The sequence below is a fragment of the Kwoniella newhampshirensis genome, chromosome 12 (assembly GCF_039105145.1).
Source record: "Kwoniella newhampshirensis strain CBS 13917 chromosome 12, whole genome shotgun sequence".
In the NCBI taxonomy this organism is placed as follows: domain Eukaryota; kingdom Fungi; phylum Basidiomycota; class Tremellomycetes; order Tremellales; family Cryptococcaceae; genus Kwoniella; species Kwoniella newhampshirensis.
The window spans coordinates 536728-561362 of record NC_089965.1 but is presented as its reverse complement, the minus strand read 5'-3'; the positions used below and the strand labels follow the sequence as shown (position 1 = coordinate 561362).

The 24635-nt window shown below is 51.3% G+C and overlaps 10 protein-coding genes across 10 annotated transcripts; 3 read left to right on the top strand and 7 right to left on the bottom strand.

Annotated features, from left to right (window-relative positions):
• Positions 1-133: 133 nt before the first annotated feature.
• On the bottom strand, positions 134-4831 carry IAR55_005788 (uncharacterized protein; the record flags this gene model as incomplete). Its single annotated transcript, XM_066948878.1, has 7 exons — positions 134-346; positions 416-519; positions 572-671; positions 731-853; positions 917-1035; positions 1104-4023; positions 4085-4831. 7 exons carry the CDS (start codon positions 4829-4831, stop codon positions 134-136), a joined length of 4326 nt encoding a protein of 1441 aa, XP_066800651.1.
• Positions 4832-6800: 1969 nt separating this feature from the next.
• Positions 6801-7535, top strand: IAR55_005787 (uncharacterized protein; the record flags this gene model as incomplete). Its single annotated transcript, XM_066948877.1, has 1 exon — positions 6801-7535. The coding sequence occupies one exon, from the start codon at positions 6801-6803 to the stop codon at positions 7533-7535; it is 735 nt and encodes a 244-aa protein (XP_066800650.1).
• A 425-nt stretch (positions 7536-7960) lies between these two features.
• IAR55_005786 (uncharacterized protein) lies at positions 7961-8823 on the bottom strand (the record flags this gene model as incomplete). Its single annotated transcript, XM_066948876.1, has 2 exons — positions 7961-8035; positions 8236-8823. 2 exons carry the CDS (start codon positions 8821-8823, stop codon positions 7961-7963), a joined length of 663 nt encoding a protein of 220 aa, XP_066800649.1.
• Positions 8824-9815: 992 nt separating this feature from the next.
• Positions 9816-10909, bottom strand: IAR55_005785 (uncharacterized protein; the record flags this gene model as incomplete). Its single annotated transcript, XM_066948875.1, has 4 exons — positions 9816-10031; positions 10103-10330; positions 10405-10524; positions 10709-10909. The coding sequence occupies 4 exons, from the start codon at positions 10907-10909 to the stop codon at positions 9816-9818; spliced, it is 765 nt and encodes a 254-aa protein (XP_066800648.1).
• Positions 10910-11465: 556 nt separating this feature from the next.
• IAR55_005784 (uncharacterized protein) lies at positions 11466-13612 on the bottom strand (the record flags this gene model as incomplete). Its single annotated transcript, XM_066948874.1, has 9 exons — positions 11466-11591; positions 11664-11766; positions 11830-12097; positions 12199-12325; positions 12400-12699; positions 12757-12846; positions 12914-13026; positions 13092-13320; positions 13397-13612. 9 exons carry the CDS (start codon positions 13610-13612, stop codon positions 11466-11468), a joined length of 1572 nt encoding a protein of 523 aa, XP_066800647.1.
• A 359-nt stretch (positions 13613-13971) lies between these two features.
• On the top strand, positions 13972-16063 carry IAR55_005783 (uncharacterized protein; the record flags this gene model as incomplete). The annotated part of the gene is made up of 4 exons (XM_066948873.1): positions 13972-14022; positions 14093-14820; positions 14879-15175; positions 15241-16063. The coding sequence occupies 4 exons, from the start codon at positions 13972-13974 to the stop codon at positions 16061-16063; spliced, it is 1899 nt and encodes a 632-aa protein (XP_066800646.1).
• A 241-nt stretch (positions 16064-16304) lies between these two features.
• Positions 16305-17897, bottom strand: IAR55_005782 (uncharacterized protein; the record flags this gene model as incomplete). Its single annotated transcript, XM_066948872.1, has 4 exons — positions 16305-16453; positions 16529-16760; positions 16937-17056; positions 17232-17897. The coding sequence occupies 4 exons, from the start codon at positions 17895-17897 to the stop codon at positions 16305-16307; spliced, it is 1167 nt and encodes a 388-aa protein (XP_066800645.1).
• A 494-nt stretch (positions 17898-18391) lies between these two features.
• Positions 18392-20239, bottom strand: IAR55_005781 (serine-tRNA ligase; the record flags this gene model as incomplete). The annotated part of the gene is made up of 8 exons (XM_066948871.1): positions 18392-18514; positions 18577-18713; positions 18768-18987; positions 19050-19149; positions 19203-19648; positions 19729-19961; positions 20036-20149; positions 20221-20239. 8 exons carry the CDS (start codon positions 20237-20239, stop codon positions 18392-18394), a joined length of 1392 nt encoding a protein of 463 aa, XP_066800644.1.
• Positions 20240-20806: 567 nt separating this feature from the next.
• Positions 20807-22494, top strand: IAR55_005780 (uncharacterized protein; the record flags this gene model as incomplete). Its single annotated transcript, XM_066948870.1, has 9 exons — positions 20807-20851; positions 20968-21168; positions 21289-21356; positions 21416-21489; positions 21558-21637; positions 21727-21844; positions 21952-22043; positions 22152-22391; positions 22471-22494. 9 exons carry the CDS (start codon positions 20807-20809, stop codon positions 22492-22494), a joined length of 942 nt encoding a protein of 313 aa, XP_066800643.1.
• Positions 22495-22739: 245 nt separating this feature from the next.
• On the bottom strand, positions 22740-24291 carry IAR55_005779 (uncharacterized protein; the record flags this gene model as incomplete). The annotated part of the gene is made up of 5 exons (XM_066948869.1): positions 22740-23170; positions 23258-23471; positions 23557-23682; positions 23766-24073; positions 24153-24291. The coding sequence occupies 5 exons, from the start codon at positions 24289-24291 to the stop codon at positions 22740-22742; spliced, it is 1218 nt and encodes a 405-aa protein (XP_066800642.1).
• Between the last annotated feature and the right edge of the window lie 344 nt (positions 24292-24635).

Sequence of the window (24635 nt, the reverse complement as noted above, 5' to 3'; positions counted from 1 at the left end):
AAGACAACTTCCTCCTTCCCTCCGAAGAAGCTTGATAATGGCGCGGTACAGTCTTCGTTGTTGTGGCACACGTCCCGCTGAGTGTACACCACAGCCTCGCCCTCACTTCGCCCCTACCGCCCCTCTCGCCCCTCTAGATCTTCAACAGCCCTTTGCCTGTGAAAGGTGATCTCTCCCCTTCCTCCCTCTTCAGATTGACAAGCGGGGCAGGTGGGATCCCTCCTGTCGACGCAAAAGTCGGTCTCCGTCCATTCATCGATGACAGAGGAGCCGAACTGGGTGTCGGTGGAGGTGGTGGAAGGTGACTCGCAATGAGATTAGGATGAATCGTCGAGAGGGTGTAGCTCTGTATAGTGGTAGCAGAAGGATCAGTGTTTGCGACGTTTGGGGATGTTGGCGAACGTCTTCGACCCACCTTGGCATCGTATATGGCCGACATCAACTTCCAAGCCGATCCCTCTTCGCACGAGAAGACATGCATGTAGTCCTGTGGATTCTCAAATGATGCAGCTGCTTCCGCTACGATGACAAAATCAGCATGTTGGCTTTTCGAAACACGTTAACCACCCACCCCGCTTCATTATGAAAACATATGGTTTTGGCGCGTCGTAGACTCTCTTCATCTCGAACACTTCGAAGAAAAGGGTATTTATCTGAATCTCATCCTTGTTCTGTGTATGCGTCAGCGACGCTCTTTTGGGTGATGCTGACATTTCGAATAGCAACTCACCTTCTCGTTCTTTGCCAGGAATACCTGCCCTCCCCGAGTTTCTAACCATCTCTTCGACCATTTCCCCTTCTTCGTCTCGTACTGCACCCACGAACCAAGCATTGGTGGAGTGGATGGCACGGCCTAAAAGATTCAGGTAAGACTGTTAGCATTCTTGTGGGGCCACGGTAGTCGACCGACGCTCACCCTGGCCCAGGTCGGAACACCTCGGTTGGTCTGCTTGAAGATGAAACAGTTGAATTTGGCCGTATGATCCCATCCTTTAACGATGGGAGCGAGTTGTTCGTACTCCCTTACTTGTCGTTCTGAACGGAAGCAAAAGCATTAGTCACTTTCTACTTCGAAGTCACCACTCATGACGCAGACGACTCACCACAGCCAAGTTCCGCAAAGATCTCACAGAGGACCCAGCTCATTCCAACGCTAGCATCCACCAAGTCTCCTTTATGATACGTCTGGACCAGTATGTCCCTTGCCGTTGTTGACGGCTGTAAATCCAGGATGATTTTCTTTCCGTCCAGAGCTGATACGAATGCGGGCGCATGAATCAGCGCTGCCGGTTTCGGAGGAGGTACGGGGAGGGGCTCTGTGATCGCCCGAGAGTGAAGAGCTGCACTTTCATTTGATTGCGATGCTGGTGGTGCTGCATTTGACATAGCTCTACCTCTCTGGTGACTGGCCGGAGCTGTTGAGTGGTGAGTGCCGGCGGTATTGCTCCTAGTAACATTCACTGAGCGATCGTCTTGTCTCGATGGAGCTCGAGTTGGATGGGGTGGTCTGGTTGTCCCAGGAATGGTTGAGACCGTCGTGTTCGCGGATGTCTGCCTGGATCTTTCTCCGTGACCATGTAGCTGCAGAGGAGCAGTGTGACCGTGCATCGCCGCAGAGAAAGCTGGATCTATTCGATTCCCAGCAGAAGGTAAACGGCCAAAAGTCATATCGGTGGGGGAAAGTGGCCCGTGCTGTAGACTCTTGGTCTGGACAGAAGGTAGCGGCGGGGGGTCATGCTTTCTTCTTGTCGAAGATGTTGCTAGAGGTTGAACCGCAAAGGTCTTCGCCTGGTCCCATACATGACTACCCAATCCTTGATCCTGCGCAGTGCCGGATCTATGCTCCCTCATCGAACGTTGAGTGGTCAAACTCTGCTGTTGCTGGTGTTGAAGGGATTCCGAAGCAGTTCTAGGACTGATCGGTCCAGCTTGAATGGCCGCGTCGCGCTGAGCTCTCACGAAAGCGACATTCTCCAGTTTCCTACTCAACACATCGGCGGGCACACCGCCTTCTCCGTTCCATTTGTACTCCCCTCCGGGGTTCCTCCCTTCCGTCTTCACCGTGTCTCTCCTCTGCAGCTGGAGTTGTCTCTCTTTCATCTTCATACTTGACAGTTCAGCCTCTTTTCGCGTGCGCCTTGCCTGTCGAGCCTTTCGCTTTTGAGCTTGAGCTGCTGCGGCTTCAGGATGAAGTTTCGACAATGGTAAGTCATCCTCCTCGTCTGTGGACTGATTCTCCTCATCAGTCAACTCCTCTTGTTCACCAGGAGTGTCCTTCCTTCGAAGTGGATTCTCATCCCTGGAAGAACCGCCACTTTCTGATCCAGATCGGCGACGATCTGTCGATGAGCTGAAAGAGTTCAAATATGACATTGAGATCGAGGCAGGCTGAGTAGAAGTTGAAGCCCGATTGTCGTTGTTTGTTTGGCTTGTCGATGTTGAGGCATTAAGTGCTGTGTGTTGAGCACTGCTTCGGGAAGAAGCAGCAACAGCGACAATGCTCAACTCGTCGGACGTGTCAACCACTGGATCCACTTCAGTTGTAGGCTGGACGCCTTCTTCGTCTCCTACATACGGCAGCCCGAAGTCCAAGGCGCTACTGACCGGAGCGTCCGGGAAATCGTGAAGCGCGACATCCCAGCTTGCGGAAGAGTTCATCGATATTGACGGAGGCAGCAGGCTTCCGGCTTGAGGAGTTTCAATTCCGATTGCTTGCTCATCAAGAATGGGCTTCGCTAACAGAGGAATGTTCTCCTTGTCCTCTTTCTGCCCCTGCTCCTGTTCCTCCTCCTTCCCACCCTCTGTTTCTTTCTCCTTGTCACCGGTCGGCCATATTCCTAGTTGCTCGTACAGATCGAAGAAGGATGAGCTGGTGGGAGGTGATTTGAAGCTCATGCTTGTCGATCGAGAACGCGGCAGTAGAACCGCACCGGACCCGCTGCGCGTTATCGGAGCAGCAAGATTGGAAGATGAGGCCGAGTCAGGAACAGGCGGGAGCGGGGCATCGGGTGGAGTGGGAGTGGTGGACGCATCGTCCTCACGAGAGGTATCAGTGGTGATTGAAGGAACGGATGACGAACGTTTAGCAGCGGCGAAGTAGGGCGGATGAGGCGGAAGGAGGGGTGGACTGTCCATGGGTGGGTTGAAAGTTCCATGAGCAGGCGGGTGCTCGAGAGCAGTGTGCACCGCCTCGGGTACAATGGCGTTTAGTCCTATGATCGAGCTCATCCTATTGGCTAACCTTGAGCCTTTGGTCGGTGCTTGGGGAAACACACCAGTCTGCTCGAGGGGAGCGCTTTTAGGCCCGTTGAACGAAGACGGAACTTGTAGATTAGCCAGACTTCTGGCCTTTGAGAGCTTTGGCTTGTGAGCTGGCTGCAGGAAGTTCTTGAGATCTCTCAAGCTTGGTGAGTTACTTTTTAGCGATGGACGCAAGGGCGCCGGCGAAGTCGAAGTTGAGGGAACAGGATTTTTCGATTTCAAGTCCAGACTAGACGCAAACGGGTCTAAGGGGAGATTGGATTGCGTGTGACCCGGGAGGACAAAGGATTCTGACGCCGCTGATGGGGGCGGCGAAGGGAGGCCCGAGAGTGTACCGTTCGCCCGTCTTGAGGTACCGAGAGGCGGTGTGGATGAGGAGAACGGTTTTCCAAGAGGGTGATGCGAGGGTCCGGGTAGGTTCTGTGATGGTAAGGGTGGTAGAGGTGTGTTCTCCTTGTGCGAGGAGGCAGCCGCTTCGCGTAACGCCGCATGCGATTTCGATTTGAAGATCTTCTGAACCCCTCGTTTCCATGACGATGTCGATTTGTTCGACTTGGTGCTCACTATTACATTGGACTGAGGACCCGAGCTCGTGCTTGCTCCGACACTAGCGAAGTTTTGAGACGGCGTCGAAAGTGGTGTGAAGTCAAAGGCAGGTGAAGGGTAAGTGACTGGAGAGAAGAACGGTGATGTAAAAGAAGCGGGGGAAGATTCCGTGAGGAATGAAGCAGGAGTCGGAGGTAGAGGGGGTGGTGTTTCGAACTGCATGTTGACATGTGATCAGCGTTCGTCTCACGGAAAATGATTGACGGATCTGGCATACCGGTTCCTCTGCCTCAGCAGGGACTGTCACGCTGAGTTCTCCTCTCCGCCCTTTCCCCTTCAGGAAACCTTTACTCTTTTGCTTCCTTAACCCCTTGCCTGATCTGTCGTCGATCGGCGTGCTAGGACCGACATCGACAGACGCGACCGAAGCCTTCTTATTCCATCCCCAACCGGCTTTGCCTTTGTCTTCTATCCCCAATCCTACCACTACGGCAGCGGCGGCAGTTGCAGCGCTCATCGTTCCTGCCCTACTTCGTCCTTTGACCGAGGGAACGGTCGCTATGGATGCTTTCCTCGAGGCGGAGGTGGATGCTGATGAAGGACGGGCTGTGTGGGCGTCTGACGTTCCACTGGCTCTGTCCTCTTCCTCCTCGTCCCAGAGTCCGTCCTGAGCGTATATCCCAACGGTCGGCGTCCCGGGTGCGGGTGCTCGATCAAATTCTGCCGAGTACCGATAGATGATGTCGTCGATGTTTGTCGGACCAGGTGGGGAGGAGACGGGTGTCGATGATGCGTAAGCGCCATACTGCGAAGAGGGAGATGCTAAGCTTGGTCCGGGGAAGTACGACGATTCTTGTCGTTGTGGTTGGTGTGGTCGTGGTCGTGGTTGAGGCGATTGATAGGAAGACTGGGCTTGATGCTGAAACCTGGAATGGTAGGTCGAAGCAGAGGTCGTCAGAGGATGGACCTCAAGCCCGGTCGCGAGCGCGAGCGGGCTGGGCTGATGGAAATATGATGTTGACATGTTGACCGGTTGGCCCTGGTGAAGTCGATGATGCCTCGCTGTCGATCAGAACGAGTGGAGGCTGGCGGAATCGTGTCGATGTTGTCCAGAGATGCACGTATGGTGTCTGAGCTGAGCGATCTCGAGAATGACCTGATCTTGCTTCCTATGTCTTGAAGAAGTCTCTTTGAATGATTGGGTTGATTCGAGCAACGGAACGGATGATACCGAAAGAGTCAACATGCTAAATTCCAGGAAAATGGGATCTCTTTGTTTGGCGCTAAGGTGGTGGTTGTTGTTGTGACACACGTGATAACGTAATCAACCAAGAAAAGAGAAAAGAAAGTCGCGCGCATTGTTGATTCATCTCATCACCCCTGAGCCAGCGCTGAAAGCTTTGCTCCGATAATTGATTTGAACATTTGATCATTTGAATGAACCTTGTATCACCTGTTTTGTGTGGCGTTTCCTTTGTGCACCGAGTCACAGATGAGCGTGCATGCATCATCATCGACCCATGGTCCCATCGTTCCTCACTCTGTGTCCTCCCACGAAACATCAGCTGGTCGGTTATTCTTTTGAGGGCGTTGCACGGGTTATTCTGAATAGGCTAATTGGCTCTTTGTCTCGCATCGTTGTCGCTCCACCACAGTTACCCCACCATGGTTTCAAACTTGCGTCTGCTTATCGCTCCCTTCCTGGATCCAGACTCGTCTCGGATCTCACTTGGATATGTGTATGCATCTACGTGCGACATTCTGCGGCGTGTACTGCCACGAACCTTTACAGCGTGGAACGACGCGAGTTGATGGACACCTCGAAGAATGGTGCAATCGGCACTTGACCCAACCATGACATGACTTACCTCGGGTTGTTGCAACAGCATAAGTTAAGTTATTAGTTGGAAGATAGCACATCTGGATTGAGCAGAGAGGGTAGGACAACTTGATCCGACAGAGTAGGCACACACCATTCAGTCTTTGCGTGGCAGTCGGGAAAGCTCGAGCAGCCCCCGAGTAAGTCACCACCAGCAGAAAGGGCGATGAAGGTGTGTCTCGACAAGACACCTGACTCAGGGCCCCGTCTCTGACAGTACATCCGCGGGGAAAGCCACCTCTGTCGTCTCACATCTTTGTATCGCTTGTCTTACATGCCTTGCATGATCATCCTGTCAATTAGCTCCCGTAGATCCTGACGTCTATGACAATTAGAGGATCAGGGGAGACGAGACGCGGGGACGGCCATGCCTCGTTTTCATCGAATGTCTCGACCGTGACTTGCCTCTTTCTCAACGAGTGCATTACATGCAGATGTCATTCTGGACGTCTGGTGACGACCGAGACCTGAGCTGCGGGGCCTGAGATCGTCTCGAGCATGACCCGAGACTGACTCCAAGATACAACATGTAAGAAAGGTCTTGTCGGTCACAATTGGAAGGGATATATATCTACCGGGGGAATCGATTACAGCAGTTCCACTCCTCTCGGTATATAAGTCTCACGATTCACAATCACCGATAGAACCGTGACCGGCAGTTCGACGATCGTTGCCCCGAAAGCATTCCCCAACGCCTGCACCGTCGCGTACTCTGTGTACAGATTCTCGCCGGTTCCTCGAGGACACCAGACCGGTCCACCAGTATATTACAGGGTGCTTCATCCCGATGATGGAAGTGAATGTCACCGTGCGTTCAGCCAACGACAACATATTGCTTCCGAGCGATGTGGACCATCCGTTCGTCGATCGAGGTGGGATGTCGACTTGTGTCCCGACTTCGGATCCATCACCTCCGGCATGTCCGCCCTGGTCAGTGGCCACGACTCAACTCGCGCCCCCCCTTTGCCTCACCCTCGATACCACTACGATCCATGATTGCCTATTGCTACGCAAGACCACGAAACATCAACCCAGATCATCCTCTATCTCCCTCAACCACCCCCTGCTTCCCAACACCGATAAGCTCACCAGTGCATCAAACAACTCAGGATCGATGATCCGACCGACTCTCACCACCCAAGAAATCGCCATCGATCTCTTCACGTTTCTCCAAGAAGCGCCTCACACATCCTCCGTCTACAGTCCTCCTATCGATACCCCTTCAGAACCTCCTCAACGACCTTCGCCCACCCGTCAATGGTCCGGTGACACGTTCGCATGGTGGCTGGAAGTCGACGCCGTACCTGACCTCATTCTGCCCAACTTCGACTTCGAGCTGGAAAGAGAATCTGATGGCTCGACGACCTGTTCACCCATTTCGAATCTGTCAGTCTTACTCGCCGAAGAAGATGGAGCACCAGGGGAAACACAATCTATCTCACTGAAAGCGTTTCTCAAAGAAGAGGCGGACGAGGATGAGGACGGAGCGGAAGGACACCATGGACCTGTGGCAGGTTTTAGGGATTTCGTTTGGGGTTGCGGTGATATCTATGGTCAAAGCGACCATCGTCAGATGTGTATCAGTCCCATCTCATCCTGTCGCGACCTCTACTCGGACCACAACACCCATTCAGCTACCATGCCATATATATCGACCGATAGAAGGATATCGACGTCTGGGACAACCCCGGAAAAGCAAGAGAAGATGCAAAGGGGGGAAGAAGGCGTGATCCTCACCTTTGAAGCCTTCTTGGCAGAGTTCCCGGGGTCACTCTCGCCTAGAAGAACGCGGAGCTTAGGAGGGGCATGGAAGAGAGCGAGAGAGGTGATGAAACGTGTCAAGGTGTAGGAACGTGTCGGTGGGTGAGAGTGTTCGAGATTGATACAGTGTAGGATGCTGTACGATCGAGGCTGGTCCTTGATCGGCGGGATGATAATTAACGAGGGATGGAATTTGATGATCATGCATGATGCTTCTTCGGACTGATAGTTGACAGCGTGTTCACTTCTGATCCCTTTCCTTCCCGGATCGATCTGATCAGATGGTTCGTTCCTGCATTATATGGTCTAGAATGGCATGGCATTATGTCTCACAATTCGCATAATGTGTAAGAAACCTTTGCCAGACCGATCGTTGTTCACTGTGGGTCTTCTTCGGAATACTGTACGTCGTTATGATGTAGGGTATCATCCCAACCCTCTCGTCTCTCCAAGAGTTCGCTATGCGCTAGGCATCCTCATAGCCCTTCTCCAGATGTTCCGTCATGACCTTCCTCACGAGCTACCTCCGATCCCCTTGATCGCTCCTTCAAGCCTTTTGGACATCACCGCATATCGGTTTTGGCATGACTATGATGATAGTGTCAGCGCATGGAACAGTGACGACAGTAACATCTTCCTCCTCCTTCTCCTTCTCCTCTTCATTTTCGCTCCTACTGCCCGCTTGCGAGATAACACGCCGACGAGGACCCCTCGTCTTCTCCGTATCAATCTGCCACATGGTGCCACAGTGCTAGCTACATACCGTCAGAATGAAGATCGTCACTCACTTTGGCATCTCTCCCATTCCCTATGATCCCTGCCACACCGCCCCAATTCGGCTTATCAACCTTCGGATGCAATTCCTTGAACAAGCTCCAATCTTCTTCCGCAGTCCATGTTCTCGGAGCGGCCTTTGCTCCTTTCGGCCCATTCTTCTTTGGCGATGGGGTGGGACTCGAAGCGGACTCGGTCTTGATGTGTTTGGTTGGCGTCTTCTTGGGCGAGGCCGATCTCTGGCCGTTCTTGAGAGCAGGTTTGATGTCCTTCTCGTCTTCAGAGAACTCAATAGTGGGCTTGAGATCCTCTTCATACCCGTCCATCATGCTGCGCTTCAGATCATTCGTGTGAGCCAACGAAGTAGTCTCGTCAATGGGGTTATCAGGAGCGAAGACCGATCCGTCGTCTTCGTCCGAGGACGAGGACTCGGAGGCTGAAGGCGAGAAGCCAGACTCAACTCCGACGTCTTTGTCGGAATGAGGCTGGTTGTTGGCCTTCTTTTGAGGTTTGGCAGGTCGGATGTAGGGTTTGGTTCGATTGACGTCCGTGGTAGAACGAGTTGGTCCGGATCGTGGCATTTTCTGGGGGATTTCTGACATTCTATGAGTTGTAGAGCTGAGCTAGAGCTCGTAAAAAGAACGAGGACAAAGTGTTGGTGTCGAGAAGGGAATCAAGTTCGGTCAAGGTCGGAGGATGGTGTAGCTGATTTGCTGACGAGATGGGCTGGGAGACCTGGCGGGATGATACTTTGGTTCAGTCGAGTATGATGAGCTGACGTGAGGATAGAAGCGGCGTCTCGTCAATCTTGTGGGGGTGGTTCTTTCAGATTGATGCCTCTGGATAGAAACGGACGAAGGGTGTGGGAGGAGAGGATGAAGAGATGGGGGGAGGGCTTGGATGCTTGCGCCATCTGTACTGTATATATACATGTTTGCGATACGAGTTCTTCCAGGAAGCACAATACTGTACACTCGGCACCAATCCTACTTCCACAGCTGGGTTTTCTCCGGATTCGGATTGCGACGGAGTCGTGAACCAGATCGAAAGGAGGTCCTTTGATTCGACATCTGCTTCTGACCTACACGGGGACGACTCGCCGTGTCCTCGTGGCTCACCGCATTCCCCCCCTGAGAAGGATTATGAAGAAGACGTCGATCCGAGAAGAAATCCGCGTGTGGCATGATACTGTGAATTATACCACATTGACGACTCGGAGAGGCCCGTCGATGGCGGACCCACCGGGCTCGTGCCAAGAGGCGCAGAGATGACTTGCACATCTGAGATTTGTGCATACATAAGTCGAGCTTCCTAACAACGACGGTGGCTGCTCATGAGCCAGACATACTTGTTTCAATAAACATTACTGTATCATGCCCTGATCCACCTTGGTCGATTTTAATTCAAAGCTGACGTCTTCGTCGTCCGGACCCATCGCCTCCCGTCAAGCATACTCCCTCAGCCTCTTTATAAAGCTGTCAACGCCAAGTCTCATCCTTTTCTAGATATTTCAACAAGTCAAGTTAGATGCACGAAATAGTCTCGTCAGCATCTTCTGCTTCACATAGCAAACAGAATCACATTGACCTGCCCGTCACGGGGAAGAAGCCACACTCACCTCAATGACCTCGATAGCCAGTTCCATGTCCTGTCGCCTCTTGCCCGACGTACAAGCCTTATTCTGGATCTTGTCACTCGGAGTTTGCATCATATCTCTCTCACGACGTGGCTGTATGACTTCATCCGCAGTGAGGAGCAAGAGAGGGCTGTCTCCGGAAGGTCCTGCATACGTCTCACCATGTTTTCCAGACTTTGTGGATCTGGTCAGCTTTGTTGGGTCTGATTCTCCCTCAGACTTCACGTATTGGATAGATCACTCACCTGGTTCTCTGGCCCAACGACCAACCCATCGTCATAATCGTGTTTCGCTTCTCCCTGATGATCCTGTCCATCTCCCCGTTTCTTCCATTGCGGTTCAACCTTGATCTCATCGCTCACGCCTCCATCCTCCCTTACTCCGACCTCTTTGACAATGGACACACCTCCTTTCCCCACTTCTTCAGCCTCTCGGACAACATATTCGTCATCGCTATTCAGCCCGAAAAGCAGCTGTGTCGTCACAGATCAGTGACGTATTCCGGAAAGCTGAAGCAAGAAGTGACTTATTGGCCAATCTGACTCACTCGGAATTGCCCTTCGTCCATATTATAGTCGAGAAAGACCTTCCCCCTCTCCCAGATCTCTGTCAACCAGCCGACGTTACTTTGTATGACTTCGGTGTTGACTGGGGTGGTATCGTTGTCCTGTATACGGGATATCTGTCTAAGCTGGTGGACTTGCTATCACGGTCTCTATCCTCTGCTCAGTACAGTACGCTGCACGGAGGCTCAGACGTCGTGGTCGACCGGGTAGAGCCGCCTCCGCCCAGCATCGTGGGCAAGGGCGACAGGGTTCGCCACACAGTCTGCTCAATTCGAGTACACCCACCTCATTCAATACCATCTTGAAAGCGGTCCTTGGTCCAACCTCACCATCCCAAGGATCAAGAGCCTTGATCACCCAAATCACTCTGCCGTCATCGCCCTGTTCAAGAGATGTGGCAAGGTCGATGGTACTTCCTGCAAGACGATGAGTGAGATTCGAGAGAGTCAGGTAGGGCTCGAGAGGGTTTATGGGTCGAGTACCCATGATGTGAGGATGGGGCGCGGGGGCGCGGGAGGGAGGGGTCGAATGGCGGTGTGTGCAGAGTGCAAGTTTGGAGATCTCAGTTCGGTGTCTTTTATTGCTGTTTGTACTGTATGGCTCAGCTACTGAACATGAGAAGGCAGTTAGATAGATTGTGTGAGCAGATCACAAACAGTCAGTTTTGACCAATACTCGTACCGCTACGTGCGCGGACGAGAACGAGCTCGAGAGTATCCATGTGTTACTGCTGAGTCGCTCGATTGACGCACGGACTACCCAACACTACCCAACGAAAAACAAAAGATCGCCCCAGGCCAAAATCACCCCTTCAAGGAGTCCATTCGATCGAGTCTCAGTTACACGCTCCCTGTCTTCGTCCAGGATTCAACGCAGACAATGCAGATGAGTTACATGCAAGGTGAACAATGTACACGACGAGACATATTTTGAGCTCCCAAGCTGTGTCGACCGATTGACTTAGTTACGCCAGCTGAGCACATTGCACTGTCAGCTCTGTGACTCTCGCGCCACCCGCGAGTCCTGCCTCATCAATCCTCACTTACATCTTGACTGTCCTATCCCTTCCGCCGCTGACCACTTTGTCCGCCACAAAGTCGACGCAGTACACCTCGTCCGTGTGACCGGGTAGATCAAGTCGGATCTTGTAAGTTTTGAGATTCCAGAGCTGATGATCAATTTTACATCAGTACCGCGCCATCGCCAGTGTGCATGACCGTATCTCGTCCAAAGCGCTCACCTTCAAAGTCGTATCCTTACTCGCGCTGATAAGCATCCGTGAGTCCGCTGACCAGGCAACCCTGTAAACAGCTGCGACATGACCCCTGAGACTCGCTACGAATCTGTCACATATTACACATCAGATCAGCTATTGTTCTCAAATCGGACGGATTTGTACCACTCACTTTCCGGTCCTTCCCTCCCAGAGCTTGACGGCATTGTCAAATCCAGCACTGGCAATCCACCGTCCGTCAGGTGAGAAAGCGACGTGGTTGACCTGCTTCTGGTGTCCTGTCATTCTCGCAACGGGTTTCTTCGGCGTCGCAGTGGTCGAGATTGAGGCAGAAGCCTGATCAGGCCATAGGAAAAGGGTGTGGTCGTCGGACCCGGTGATGAGGCACTCAGGGTGGGTAATCGTCACATCTTTGTATCGAGCCAGGGCGAGTGCTTTGGCTACGCCGAGAATCATGTGTCAGAATGCCATTCAGCGACGAGCCAGGACAGAGTGAGGATACGATCGGACTTGAAACGGCAGGACTGAGAAAGCGACTTACCCTCCTCGTCGTCCTTGGGTACCTTACCGGTGTGGTCGAAAGGTCCAGTACGAAGGACAAAGTCTGTACTCAATGCCATGGTGTTGACCCAATGGGCATGTTCGGACAGAGTTCGAATGAGTTTCCCCTGTAGCCAGGCATCATCAGAATCACCTTGTCTCCTCGACGTTTTTCGGCCGAGCCGCGAAAGCTGGAACTCACATCGACCGCACTCCAGACCTTCACAGTCCTGTCACTACTTCCAGTATATATCACTCCCTCTCCTCCCCATCTCACCACGTTCACACTCGCCGCATGACCAGTCAAGACGAACTCGAGCTTTCTCGTAGACGTGTTCCATATTCTCACTGTCCCATCTTTGGAAGCAGTCGCCAATCTCGGTGAAGGGGAGCTGGAAGAAACCAGATGAAGCGGTTCGAAAGCCAGCGAAGTGACCCATTTGGTGTGGCCAAGTAAGGGAGCACCGTACGGTTGACCAGTAGAAGGTGACCACAATCGAACCTGTCAGGCTGTCAGGCCCTGACCCTTTGCGACACAGCCATTTTGGCCCGGACTTACCTGTCCGTCATGACCACCTGTTGCGAGGATCTTTTCCCTCGAGTCCCACTCTACGCAAAGCACCCAACCTTTGTGTCCCGATAACGTCCACTGCGAATGAAGATCAGTGCCGTCACCTCGAAGCGCGTTCTCTACATTTGACAGATCTAAAGCTCACCTTTGGCGTTTCTGTCTCCATGTCCCATACTCGACAAGTAGCGTCTCCAGACCCCGTTGCAGCGTATTTACCGGTTGGTGAGTGTGCGCAGCATAAGATGGGGGAAGAGTGACCTGGTAAAATACTCAATCAGCATAAGAGCAAACACCAGAGCGTGACAGCTAAAAGCGAGACTCACCACTCAAAGTCGCGCTACATCGTCCGACACTTCGCACTCGGAACACGGCTTGAGGCTCACACCATAGCTCGAATACGTCTTCTGGCGAGAAGGTGCTGGCTTTGATTTCGAGAGCATCGGATAGGATAGAGTTGTTGATCTGAACTCTGGCAGATTGGGGAGCTGTGGAAGTCGAGGGTGTCGATTCCTTGGGTACGAGGTGGAAAGAGTATGGTAACGGGTCTTCTGCCTGAACAAGTGCAGGTCATGTCAGTGCTGTTCCACTTTCGTCTACAACGGCCTGATGACGCCAGCACGAGACACACCTCTCCTCTGAGCTTGTTCACGAGCATCTGCAGAGCATCTCTTCCCGTGTCAGCCGGTAGATTGATGGCAGGACCGAGGTTGGCGCCATCTTCAGAAGACTTGAACTGGACGACGATAGAGGGTATGACCTTGGCCGGTTCTGAGGCAGCGGGAGACTTGAGCGATTGAGAGTAGGCCGACTTTTGTCGTTTGGGAGGTGGTAAAAGAGTCGCCATTGTGTGTGTGTGTTGAGCTAGCAAATCGATACGGATGGGGACAATGATAGAAGTCAACAGTAGAACACGCTCTCCTGATGATTCTGAAATAATTCCAAAGTTGTTGCAGCGGCGAGGGGCGAAACACACTTCAGGCACGATATCTGGGATAAAATGGAAATAAATAGAAAGGGGGCCAGAATATTTTATTTGATCACCGATCTGACGCACCAAATCTATCGTTCGTCTTTCTTGCTTTCCCCCAAAAACCTCGTGATTCTCTCGTATTTCTTTCGGTTTAATCCAAAACATCACATCCTCTCAGCTATAGCTCCTCATTCAACCTCCACAATCCACGTCCACCGTCAATAGATGGATGGATGGATTCAAAGCACGAACACATGTCCAGCCCAAGAGGACCAGAGGATGCAGTGAGTGTGACTTGTACCGTCATATACTGCCTCGATGCATCTCGCTCACCCACTCGGTCGCAATAAACAGTCGAATATCGCAGACGAATACCCTTCTCCAGAGAGGATCCCAACGACTCTGAGCGAACATGAACAATCACTGCCTACCTCTTCTGAGCACGAGCACCGACACGATCACGTACGAGAGGATGGTCAACAACACCAACAACATCATCATCATCATGCGGAAGCGCACGAACATCACCATAGACATGAGGATACGGATATGCAGACTGAGCTAGCTAATCAGGTAGCCGCTCAAGCGATCGAAGCTGCTGTCGCCGCCGAAGTTCAGGCGAACGCAGATGCCCAAGCTCAAGCTCAGGCCATGGCAGAGCAACGACATCAGGCCTTACCGCCTCCACCGACATCCTCCCATGGTCAGACGGAGTCGAACCAGCATCTCCCAAGATCAACACCTCAACATCATCCTCGTCAACCGACCTTCCCTCGTCCACGATCCTCTCTGCCATACTCTACCACTGCCGCAACCTCCTCGTCTTCGCCCCTGGCCAATCGCTTGCATACTCACACGCAGCCTCACACCATCGCACCGCTCACTCCCAATGAACAGATTTCTGTGCTTCGAGAAGCATATGCGAGGAATCCGAATCCTGGTAAGAAGGAGCTGGAGCAGTTGGCGGAGAAGACTGGCAGACCTTGGAACAAGATCAGGGAATATTTCAGGCAGAGGAGAAATAAGCTGAGAGGCCTGGAAGATCTCGAAGGGATGGAAGAGCCCGGAAGAGCGTCAGGGTGGTATGTTGCTCCGCCGATCAGTGAGATATCCGTTACTGACGTCCCTTGCCTCTGACAGGCTGCAAGTCTCATATCGTGCTGCACCACCTAATGCTCACGTGTCCCAACTATCAATCTATAACTCGTACCGAAACAGATTTGATCCCTACGCTATTCAGACTCCACTCATGGGCGGACAAGATCTGATACAATTGGCTTGTGCGACGTTTCCAGGTTGTGAGATGGCGAGAGATGAAGGAGAGTACGTGTTGAAGGGTCTCAAGGAGAAGGAGAAAGAAGTGGAAGGAGGTCCTGAGGCAGAAGAGTGGGAGAGAGGGGTGGAGGGCTTAGTCGAGCCGTTACGAGCTGGTAGCTGGTGAGTGTTCCCCGTTCTTACACCACACTGGAGTGTCAGTGCTGAATCGCTCCACTTGGCAACAGGCTGTTGAGCTCGTTCCAGCATCAAACTGACCCTTCAGCACCTTCGTCTCTCACGCAAACGGACCTGTACACTTCATATGCCGCTCGGTTTTCCTCACTCCTCTCTACTCCGGACAATCATCCTGCAAACGGCATCGATACGGACGAAGCTGCCGAGCAAGCGGCGTCATTGAAAGCATTCGAAGATGCGGGGCTGGGCGGTACTTCCGGCGAAGGCAATGAGCATCTTTCGACGCGTGAGCCTAGTCAGGATCACGATCAAGATACACAAATGGAAGAAGGACATCAGTCTCTTGCCACACTTTCACTCCTACCGGAAGGTAACCTAGACCCATCATCATCCACTTCACCACCACCGCCACAACAATCGAAGAAAGAACCGAATCGATTATTGAACCCATTGGAACTTATTAACCTCACTCGGATGACTTTCCCGAAATGTGAACCGATCGTCGACTCCTCGGGTCGATTCGTGATAAGAGGGTTAGAGAGGAGAGAAGGTCTTGAACCGGGTAAGAAAGGGAGAGAAGGTGAAATGTTCCCCTTTGCATTGATGAGCGAGGAGAAACCGGGTCAGGCTTTCGTAGGTCTCATGAAGAGGAAATTGGCAGCCTTGGCACCGGAACCAAGTCCAGATATCCCCCTTGCCGCGACAACTGGACATGAGAAAGAAGAGAACGAGGAGAGAAGTGGGAAACGACATAAAGGTGAAAAAGAGATGGAGGAGCTGGCAGAAGAGGACAAGGAATTGTTGGATGGACTGAAGAGGTTTAGAGGGAGTAAGTTGGGTGAGAAAGTGAGAGAGGTGTGCGTGACGCAATGATTGGAGACCCAATAGAAATACGAGAGGGCACCGATTGTCTCGAGGATTATGTACATGTACATGGACCCCTTGGAACATGTCCTAAAAAAGGTAGACTCTATTTCAAAGCTTGTACACCTAGTCATTCGCCATCGGAAGCAGCCACGCCGACTTGAAAACCAGACCAGATCATTCTCCTACAAACCTCGCTGGCGAGCGTCACCCACTCTGGGTGTCTGTCTACTACACGCTCAATCTCCATCTATTTGGGACCATATCCACTGCTTTTGACATGTGAATATTGACCTCCCAAACCACCACCTGACGTTGCGCCTGTCGTCGTTCCCTTCCGAGTCGCACTTGCACTTGTAGGTCTCGGCGCTGCGACAGAAGGTCTAGGTATACCAGTTCCTACGACGAATCCTATCAGTATAAGCAACAGCAAAAGTAAAAAACTCGAACATAGCACAAGGTCTCATGACTCACCTCGTCCCCTCGTCACGCCGCCTCGTGTCCCACTGACTGAAGCTCCAATCCCACCCCTTCCTCTCCCCCTTCCGAGCCGCCCTGTACCAACCTCACTGGCCCTTTCCCTCTCTCTTCGCTCTTTCTCATCTTGGGCGAGTCGAGCGGCTTCGGCAGCTCGTTGAGCTTCTTGCATAGCCGCTTGTTCTGCGACTTGACGAGCTTGTTCTTCGGCCATGAGGGCAGCGGCGTCCTGGATAATAAAAGAGAAGAAAAGCGTCAACGTGAATTCGTCATTGCTGAAACTGACGACGATCTTGTGATACACTAGACAAATATGGTTGTCCCGACAAACTGCCATGTCGAGAGTGTAGAGCGGGAACAAGGAAACGACAAGATGAATGAATGAATCTCCTCGCACACACTTACATCTGCACTACCCGTCCATTTCGGGTTCGTCAACAATCTCTGCGTATGCTCTGCCTGACCCATGATCGCCGTATATTCGTCCAACAGAGCGGACGTCTGTTGCACTCTTTGCGCGAGTCGCTAGGGGAGCGGGTTGGTAAAGAGGATCAGCACTTGACATGCAATAGCAACGGAGTTTCAAGTAGAGCCATCCGCCAACATCACATGCGCTCCAAGAACACAGACACCAGAAACGAGAACGAGAAGTACGATAGCAATCGCTCGCACCGAAGCGTCTCTTCCCGGGACCACTCACCTGATTATGTCCTCTCACACCTTCCAGAGCGCCCAAAAAACTCTCAAAGACCTCATTCATCTTTCTCAACTCATACAAACTCTCTCTCAGCTTCCCCTCCCTCTCCGCCGAACTCTGTTTCGGTTGTTGTGTTTGCGAATCTGGTTGTGATTGTGATTGTGATCTCAGTGATTTCCCTTGTGAACCTTCATCTTGTCGTTGTGATGTCGAACCGGTCACATGTATAGTTTGATCCGCTTCTTCTTCCTCTTCCTGATTGTCATCTCGATCTGACTCCGGTCCTGCTCCATCGTCGTCTGCCGAGGGAGGTCTTGGAGCGGCGAACAATGAGAAGCGAGGTTTATTCCCTGTCTCAGGTTTCGCTTTTGCTTTCGTTTTCTTATCGTCGTGATAATCACCTCGCCCCTCTTCTTCATTGATCTCATCATCCAATTGAGCGTCGATCCTGACTCTCCCATTCCCCTGGGCGACAGAATGGGATCGAGAAGAAGAGACGGAGCCGCTCAGCTCTTGCCGTCCTCCCGTGAAGGAATGCGACGAGGATAGATTATGAGATGTGGGACTGAGGGGAGGTTCGGAATCTAGTGATAGGTCCGCGAGGAGAGATGGGTCCTCTTCGAGAGAATAGTTGGGTTTGGAGAGCGTCGGTAGGAGCGGAGAGTCCATTGCGGCCGATGATGAACGTTGCGAACCAGAAGTGGATGGACTGGTTTGTTGACTTGAGAAGCCTGACAAGGCAGCCAATATCGGAGTAAAGGAAGGACGATGAAGCGGGAGTTGCTTTGTTGTGGATCTCCGTGTCGGTCCCAGCCCTGACGTAGATTATCGAATATGAGATCGACGTATGATGCTATCTATCAATAGTGAGATGCGTTGGAAGGGTGGAGGAAAATTGAGATAATGTTTTGAAAACCGATCACAAGTTAGCGATGGCAACAGACTGAGAACGTGGTGAGCTCGTCCACCCAAAACGCGTCGACGCGTCAAACACAGCTCATGTATCTGATCCCATCGTGAAGGACCTTCACCATAAAACGTCTGTCATATACATTCACAATGCCAATCATGTAATATTATGTATGCAGGCATATCATCCTCGATCTACCTTTATGCTCTGCCTCTACATCCTCACCCTTCTCGCGCACAGCTACTCTATCTACCTACTTCTTACCGGCGGCAGCAGCAGCTTTGTTTGTAGTAGAGGTCTTCGGCAACTCCGCCGTGAAAGGAATGAAGTCTCGACCTTGCATGTATGGCTGGAGAACCTTGGGTATACGGAGGCCCTGGAAGAAGAGCAAGTATTAGTACGTGTCAGGAATATCAGGAGTAGATCCGATCCACTCACCTCGGGTGTTTGGTAATTCTCCACAAGACAACACAAAGCTCGCTCCGTAGCACAAAGTGTTCCATTGAGCATGTGAACGAAACCAGTCTTCTCGCCCTTGGACTTGTATCCGAGTCGCACGTTCAATGACCTTGACTCTGCATTGAAAACGTCAGCTAACGCGCTAGGTCATCCTAGCAAGCTGCACTCACGGTAATCAGTACAATTGGAGCAACTGACCAGCTCCTTGTACTCTCCCTGGTAGGGGAACCAAGCTTCGAGATCGTATTTGATGGAAGCAGCGTTGTTCAGTCCGCCAGAGACGATGTTGACCACTCGGTAAGGGATTTCGAGGGATTCGTAGAATTCTCGAGAGTTCTCCACCATGGTGTCGAGGAATTGAGGGGACTGCTCCGGCTCACAGACGATGAACTGGACGGTACAGCGTAAGTTGATTCGCTCAGCAAGGCAAGGGGAGTAGGACGGCTACTCACTTGCTCGACCTTCTCGAACTGGTGCACTCGGAAAATACCCCATGTATCTCTACCGTGAGAACCGGCCTCTTTCCTGAAACAGGTGGAGTAACCGGCGTAACTAAGAGGGTCCGTAAGCATATGATTGCGCAGAGTTTTCCAGTCCGAACCCACAGTTTTGGCAGGTATTTGGGATCCAGATTTTCGTCCATGTGCATGGCTGAGATAGGTTGTTCACTGGTAGCGATCAAATATCTCTCATCGGTATCTCCAGAGACCTTGTACAGAGCCTCGTCGAATTCGGACAGTTGAGCAGTAGCTGCCATGATATCCTTCTTGATCATGAAGGGGGGTTGCACTTTTCTGAACTTCTTGGTTCTCAAAAAGTCCAATCCATAACTGATGAGCGCTTGGTTGAGGTCCACGCCGTCGCCGGTGAGGTAGAATCCACGATGTCCGAAGACTTTTACACCTCGATCAGTGTCGTATGCTTCGAGACGAGCGAGAACCTCGTGGTGGGAGAGAATGTCGGTGCCTTTGTCCTCTGCTTGGAGACCGGGAGCGGAGTTACCCTTGTGATTGGGCTCTGGGTGCCAAACTCGCATGATAGGATTGTCGTCCTGTACCATCACAAAACCTGTCAGCAGGAGATGACAACTTGCCTCTCGCCGGTCCCCGCGTCAGAGTCCTCCTCACTCACCTCAGTTAGAGAAACGTGGTTCGCGGGATCAACAATGTTCCCGATCAATCCTGCTTTTTGATCTCTCAGCTGAACCAATTCCGCTGTCTTTGAGACGAGGTCCGCAATCTTCTTGTCAAACTCCGCCTTCTTCGCCAGCAGCTCGGTAGCATCTCCCTTGGCCTTCTTGATCTGACCAATCTCTTTCTGGAGAAGGTTCAGCTCCCGTTGAGCTCCTTCCTTCTCGTATTGGGCTGTGACAAGTTGATCATTAGGTGACAGCATGTAGAGGAAAATAGCTCGGGTTCGTTGATAAAGTAAGACGTACCCTGCTTATGGTCGGCAAAGATGGCAATAACCTCATCGACGAGCTCTTCGGGAGCACCTCTCTTTCTTTGTGACTCTCGGACGACTTCCGGATTGCCCCCTTTGTCTGTCTGGACTGTGGCCCAAGGTGAGTTGATCAGCTCGACGAATGCCTTGATACGAAAAGAGCTGATTGATGGGACTCACAGTGGATGAGATCGATCATTATGTCTTGGTGTGGAAATGGGTCGGGAGATGAGTCGAAGTGATAGAGGTTGAAAGGAAGGTTATTGTTGTCGTTGACCGTATATACTTTATTTCACTCGAGTCGCTACTGCTGCTGAACCAAAACTGAACTCGGACCGTTTGAATAGGAACAGGACCGAGTAACTTCAGCATTTGCACCAGATGATCCGAATGACACGTCACTGTATTCTTCTGTCGATAATCATAGGAATCGCTTATCACACACCGTTTGGCACCGCACACCATAGCCGAATCCCACTCGCTGATCGACTGAATAAATGATGGATGAGAGAGATGTGGTCGATATAACAATTGATAACAATCAGTCTTGAGCGACATCACCGAGCCACTCTCAGGCGTGCTGCCATTGCGCTGACTCTAGAGACACGCCGTCGATCTCACTACACGTCTGCATAGAGGGGAGAATTACTACACACCACCTATAGAGACCTTTATCGTAGGACTCTCAGACGATTTACCAAAATCGCTCCCTCTTTCGCTACCCCCTGGTCGACATTTCGTATAACACCTTTCAGCTACTCCCATCATGCCGGTATCAACATCATCAGATCCAGATCAATGGATAGCTCATGTGAGTATGGTTCTCCCGTCTTTTCCTTCATCGTCGCTTGGTAGAGAAGTGCAAGGGGGTTCCCGCATTTATGTATGACTCACCAAGTACTGATTTGTGCTTTCTGCTCCAAACAGATTCGCCAATGTAAACATTTGCCGGAACGACAGATGAAGCTGCTCTGTAACAGAGTTCGAGATCTTCTGCTCGAGGAGTCCAACGTCCATCTCGTCCAATCGCCAGTCACGATCTGCGGTGATATACATGGCCAGTTCTGGGACGTATTGGAGATATTTAGGCAAGGCGGAGAGGCCCCAGAAACGAGCTATATCTTCATGGTGAGTGTTGTATCATACTCGAAGGTCCAGGTCCACAACAGTCTGGACATCTTCGAGTGTGCCGCCGGCATTGAGGGGAACCGGTTCGATAGATGCTGACATATCGTACTTGGAATCTAGGGGGATTTTGTGGATAGAGGATATTACAGTCTGGAGACATTATCATTATTGTTAGCTTATAAGGCTCGGTATGTCTCCCTTCGTTCTGATGATCGTCCAGTGACCGTCTGACAAGTCACGTCATCAGATATCCTGATCGAATCACACTTCTCAGAGGGAATCATGAGAGTCGACAAATCACTCAGGTGTACGGATTCTATGGTATGTCATCTGTTTAGTTTGGTCCTGCTCAGTCGACAAATGATCATGTAGCTGATATCATCTCTCAGACGAATGTATGCAAAAATACGGCAATCCGTCGGTATGGAAAGCATGTTGTACAGTCTTCGACCACCTCAATCTTGCCGCGGTAAGTCACATTCTCCGCGTCTCCTCTTTTTGTCTGACTCTTCATGATGATTTTTGGGAAGTATGCTGATTGACTAATCCTCTGAACAGATCATTGATTCTTCCATCCTCTGCGTTCATGGTGGTCTTTCACCGGACATCAAAACCTTGGATCAAATCCGGATCATCCCCCGAGCGCAAGAGATCCCTCATGAGGGAGCTTTCTGCGGTGAGCTGAGTTTCGAACTTGCAATACGTGCTCCTCGCATTCCGATTCCTTGATCGAGCTGTGTCGGGCCATGTGCGGCTGCTGATTCCCACACCTTTCGATTGCAGATCTCATGTGGTCAGATCCAGATGAGGTCGATTCGTGGTCAGTCAGTCCGAGAGGTGCGGGATGGTTATTCGGGGCAAAAGTCACCGCAGAGGTGGGTCTGTTCGCTCCTACTTTCTCCCATCGCATCGTCTGACATGACTATCGCCCGATCCTCTGATCTCCCGCTAATCAAATTGTGTACTGACCTATTGATACACAGTTCAACCACGTCAACTCCCTCTCTCTCATCGCCAGAGCGCATCAACTGGTTCAAGAAGGCTACAAGCACGTCTTTGACGATGCACTCGTCACTGTCTGGTCCGCCCCGAATTACTGTTATCGATGTGGGAACAGCGCGAGCATAATGCAAGTTGACGAGAATGGGGAGACCACTTTCAAAGTCTACCAAGCTGCTTACGAAAACCAAACGGATCAGAAGAATCCGGCGTTGAGGAGATTGGTAAGTGTCGTCTGCTAGTTTGGAACTCTTGCGTCTCAGATCAGTAGTATGGGCCTGACAGAGCACATTGCAACCACAGCAAGCACCGTCATATTTCGTTTGAGCGGATTAGGAGTGTATGATCCTGTTGTATCGATACCAAGCATGGAGCAAGAGACATGACATCGTTAGTTTGTATCGCGACGTTGGAGTCTGCGTGGGCCCGTTGCGCAACCACTCCTAAGCGTACGAGCGGATTGCAGACAAGTATAACAGTTTATACATGCTGTTGCACACGGGTCATGAGCAAATATGCGAATGCCACCCTTCCGCAAACACCAACATCAAGTGCGCTTCTAAAGATCCACCTCACATCAACTCCTCTGCCCTCTTCCTCTTCTTCTTCTTCTCCTGTATCGTGTCTTGCCTCTTTTCCGGAGGAGCGATAAACGCTTCTTCCCTCACCGCTCTTCTCTCGCCTGCCACTTCCTGCTGTTTCTCCAACTTCTTCTTCTTCTCCAACACCTCCTTTTCCTTCGGTTTCAAGAAATACTCTCCTGAAGCAAGTTGTAAATCCAATTTCGAAGGCTGTTGAGGCGGTGGGAAAGGTGTGTAAACCTTCTTTTGCTTCTTGGCTGCTGGTGGAGCTGTTGCGGCAGAAATTGTCGTGGTAGTGGTAGAGGGAGCGACGGCGGAGATTGGGATTGAATTTGGGTTGAGTGCAGGATCTGATTGTCTTTCCAATGCAGCGTTCTTCTTCGCTGTCTTCTCTGACGTTTTGAGATGTTTCTTTTGGAACGCTACAACCATTATCGATGATAGTCAGCATATGTCTCCTTCCGCTAGTACAAAATGATATGTGAGTGGTGAGCACGATCCCAACTTACTCGGTAAAAACCTATCCCAACTTTCGTTTGCCAATTTTGGATCTTTCGCCAACTCTCTTCGGATCATCAGTTCCTTGATTCGATAGATCGGATGAATGTTGTTCATGCAGTCGATGATGATCCTTCGTACTTCTTTGAGACCCTTGTAGGAGCCCATGGCCGACACGGTGTTTCCTTGAACGAGGACATAACATTCCGTGAGGAGTTCGATAGCCTAGCGAAGAACGTAGATGTGAGTACGATGGTCTACTTACCAGCGCTCAGACTGCGGTGCCGAAATGGGCTCAACATGTACATACCTTCAGAGTACTACCGTTCGGCCCGACAATACGTTGCCGTCGCTTGACGAAACGTTCTTTGTTTCGGACCAATCCTCCAATCTTGATGATATCACAGGCAATATCGTCTTGCAGGATCTTCATTGCCTGAGTAATTTACGTGAGGTCAGTGAGGATGTACTCAATAGCACATGTCGGATCATCTGAAGGTGTAAAGCCTCTCAACTCACCTGAGGGGCATTGACCCCTCTCGCCAAGAGTTTCAACAGATCTCTCCCTTTCAAAACCACATAAGGATCCCAAGTCTTCCTAGTCGTCTTCACCATCATTTTACCCTGTACCAAATCGAGTTCACATGCCAATCCGTTGGATTCCAGAGCCGAGGTGATACTTGACCAGACGGACCTCAGGTATGGTTCTCTGTATTTCGGGAAGAGAAGTGCGAAAGACGATTCTTCGAGGAAAGGACGATGTTGGTCGGTCGGCGGGGCGGGGAAAGCCTCAACTGTCCAGTGATCGACATCATCCGTGTCCCATGCTACCAAACCGCAACATCAAGTCAGCCTACAGCGATCCTAGCGTACTTTCATCCTCAGTTCAGTCTCGCTCGCACTCACGCTTGTCTTTACGATGTCTCTTGTTCTTGTCCACCTCTTCTCCATTGGTCGCAGCCGGATCCACAGCTTCTGCAGTCTTTGACTTTGATTTCTTCGACTTCTTGCTGCTGACAGCAGAGGAAGAGGCTTCTGCGCTCATCTGGATTGGAAGTGGTCGAGTGTTGACTTGTCCTATGGCTGAGAAGAATTGCAGCAACAAGAATAAATATAGTAAATCACGAACCGAAAGCAGTGGACCTCCTCCATCTTTTGAAATAATTGATCTGTTTTGAATTTATTGTCATTTATCCCGAGACGGGTGCCACTTTCGATGTTCATATGGAATGACATTTGAATGATGATGGAAACGCGTCGGTGCAGCGCGACGTACGCGATTGAGAGCATTAAGACATGAATTCCGTTTAAAAGGCGTTCATCGTCGTACAGTTCATCTTGCTTGACACCTCCTGGTTGTTCAGTTACTCGTACTACCTCTCCGTCCCT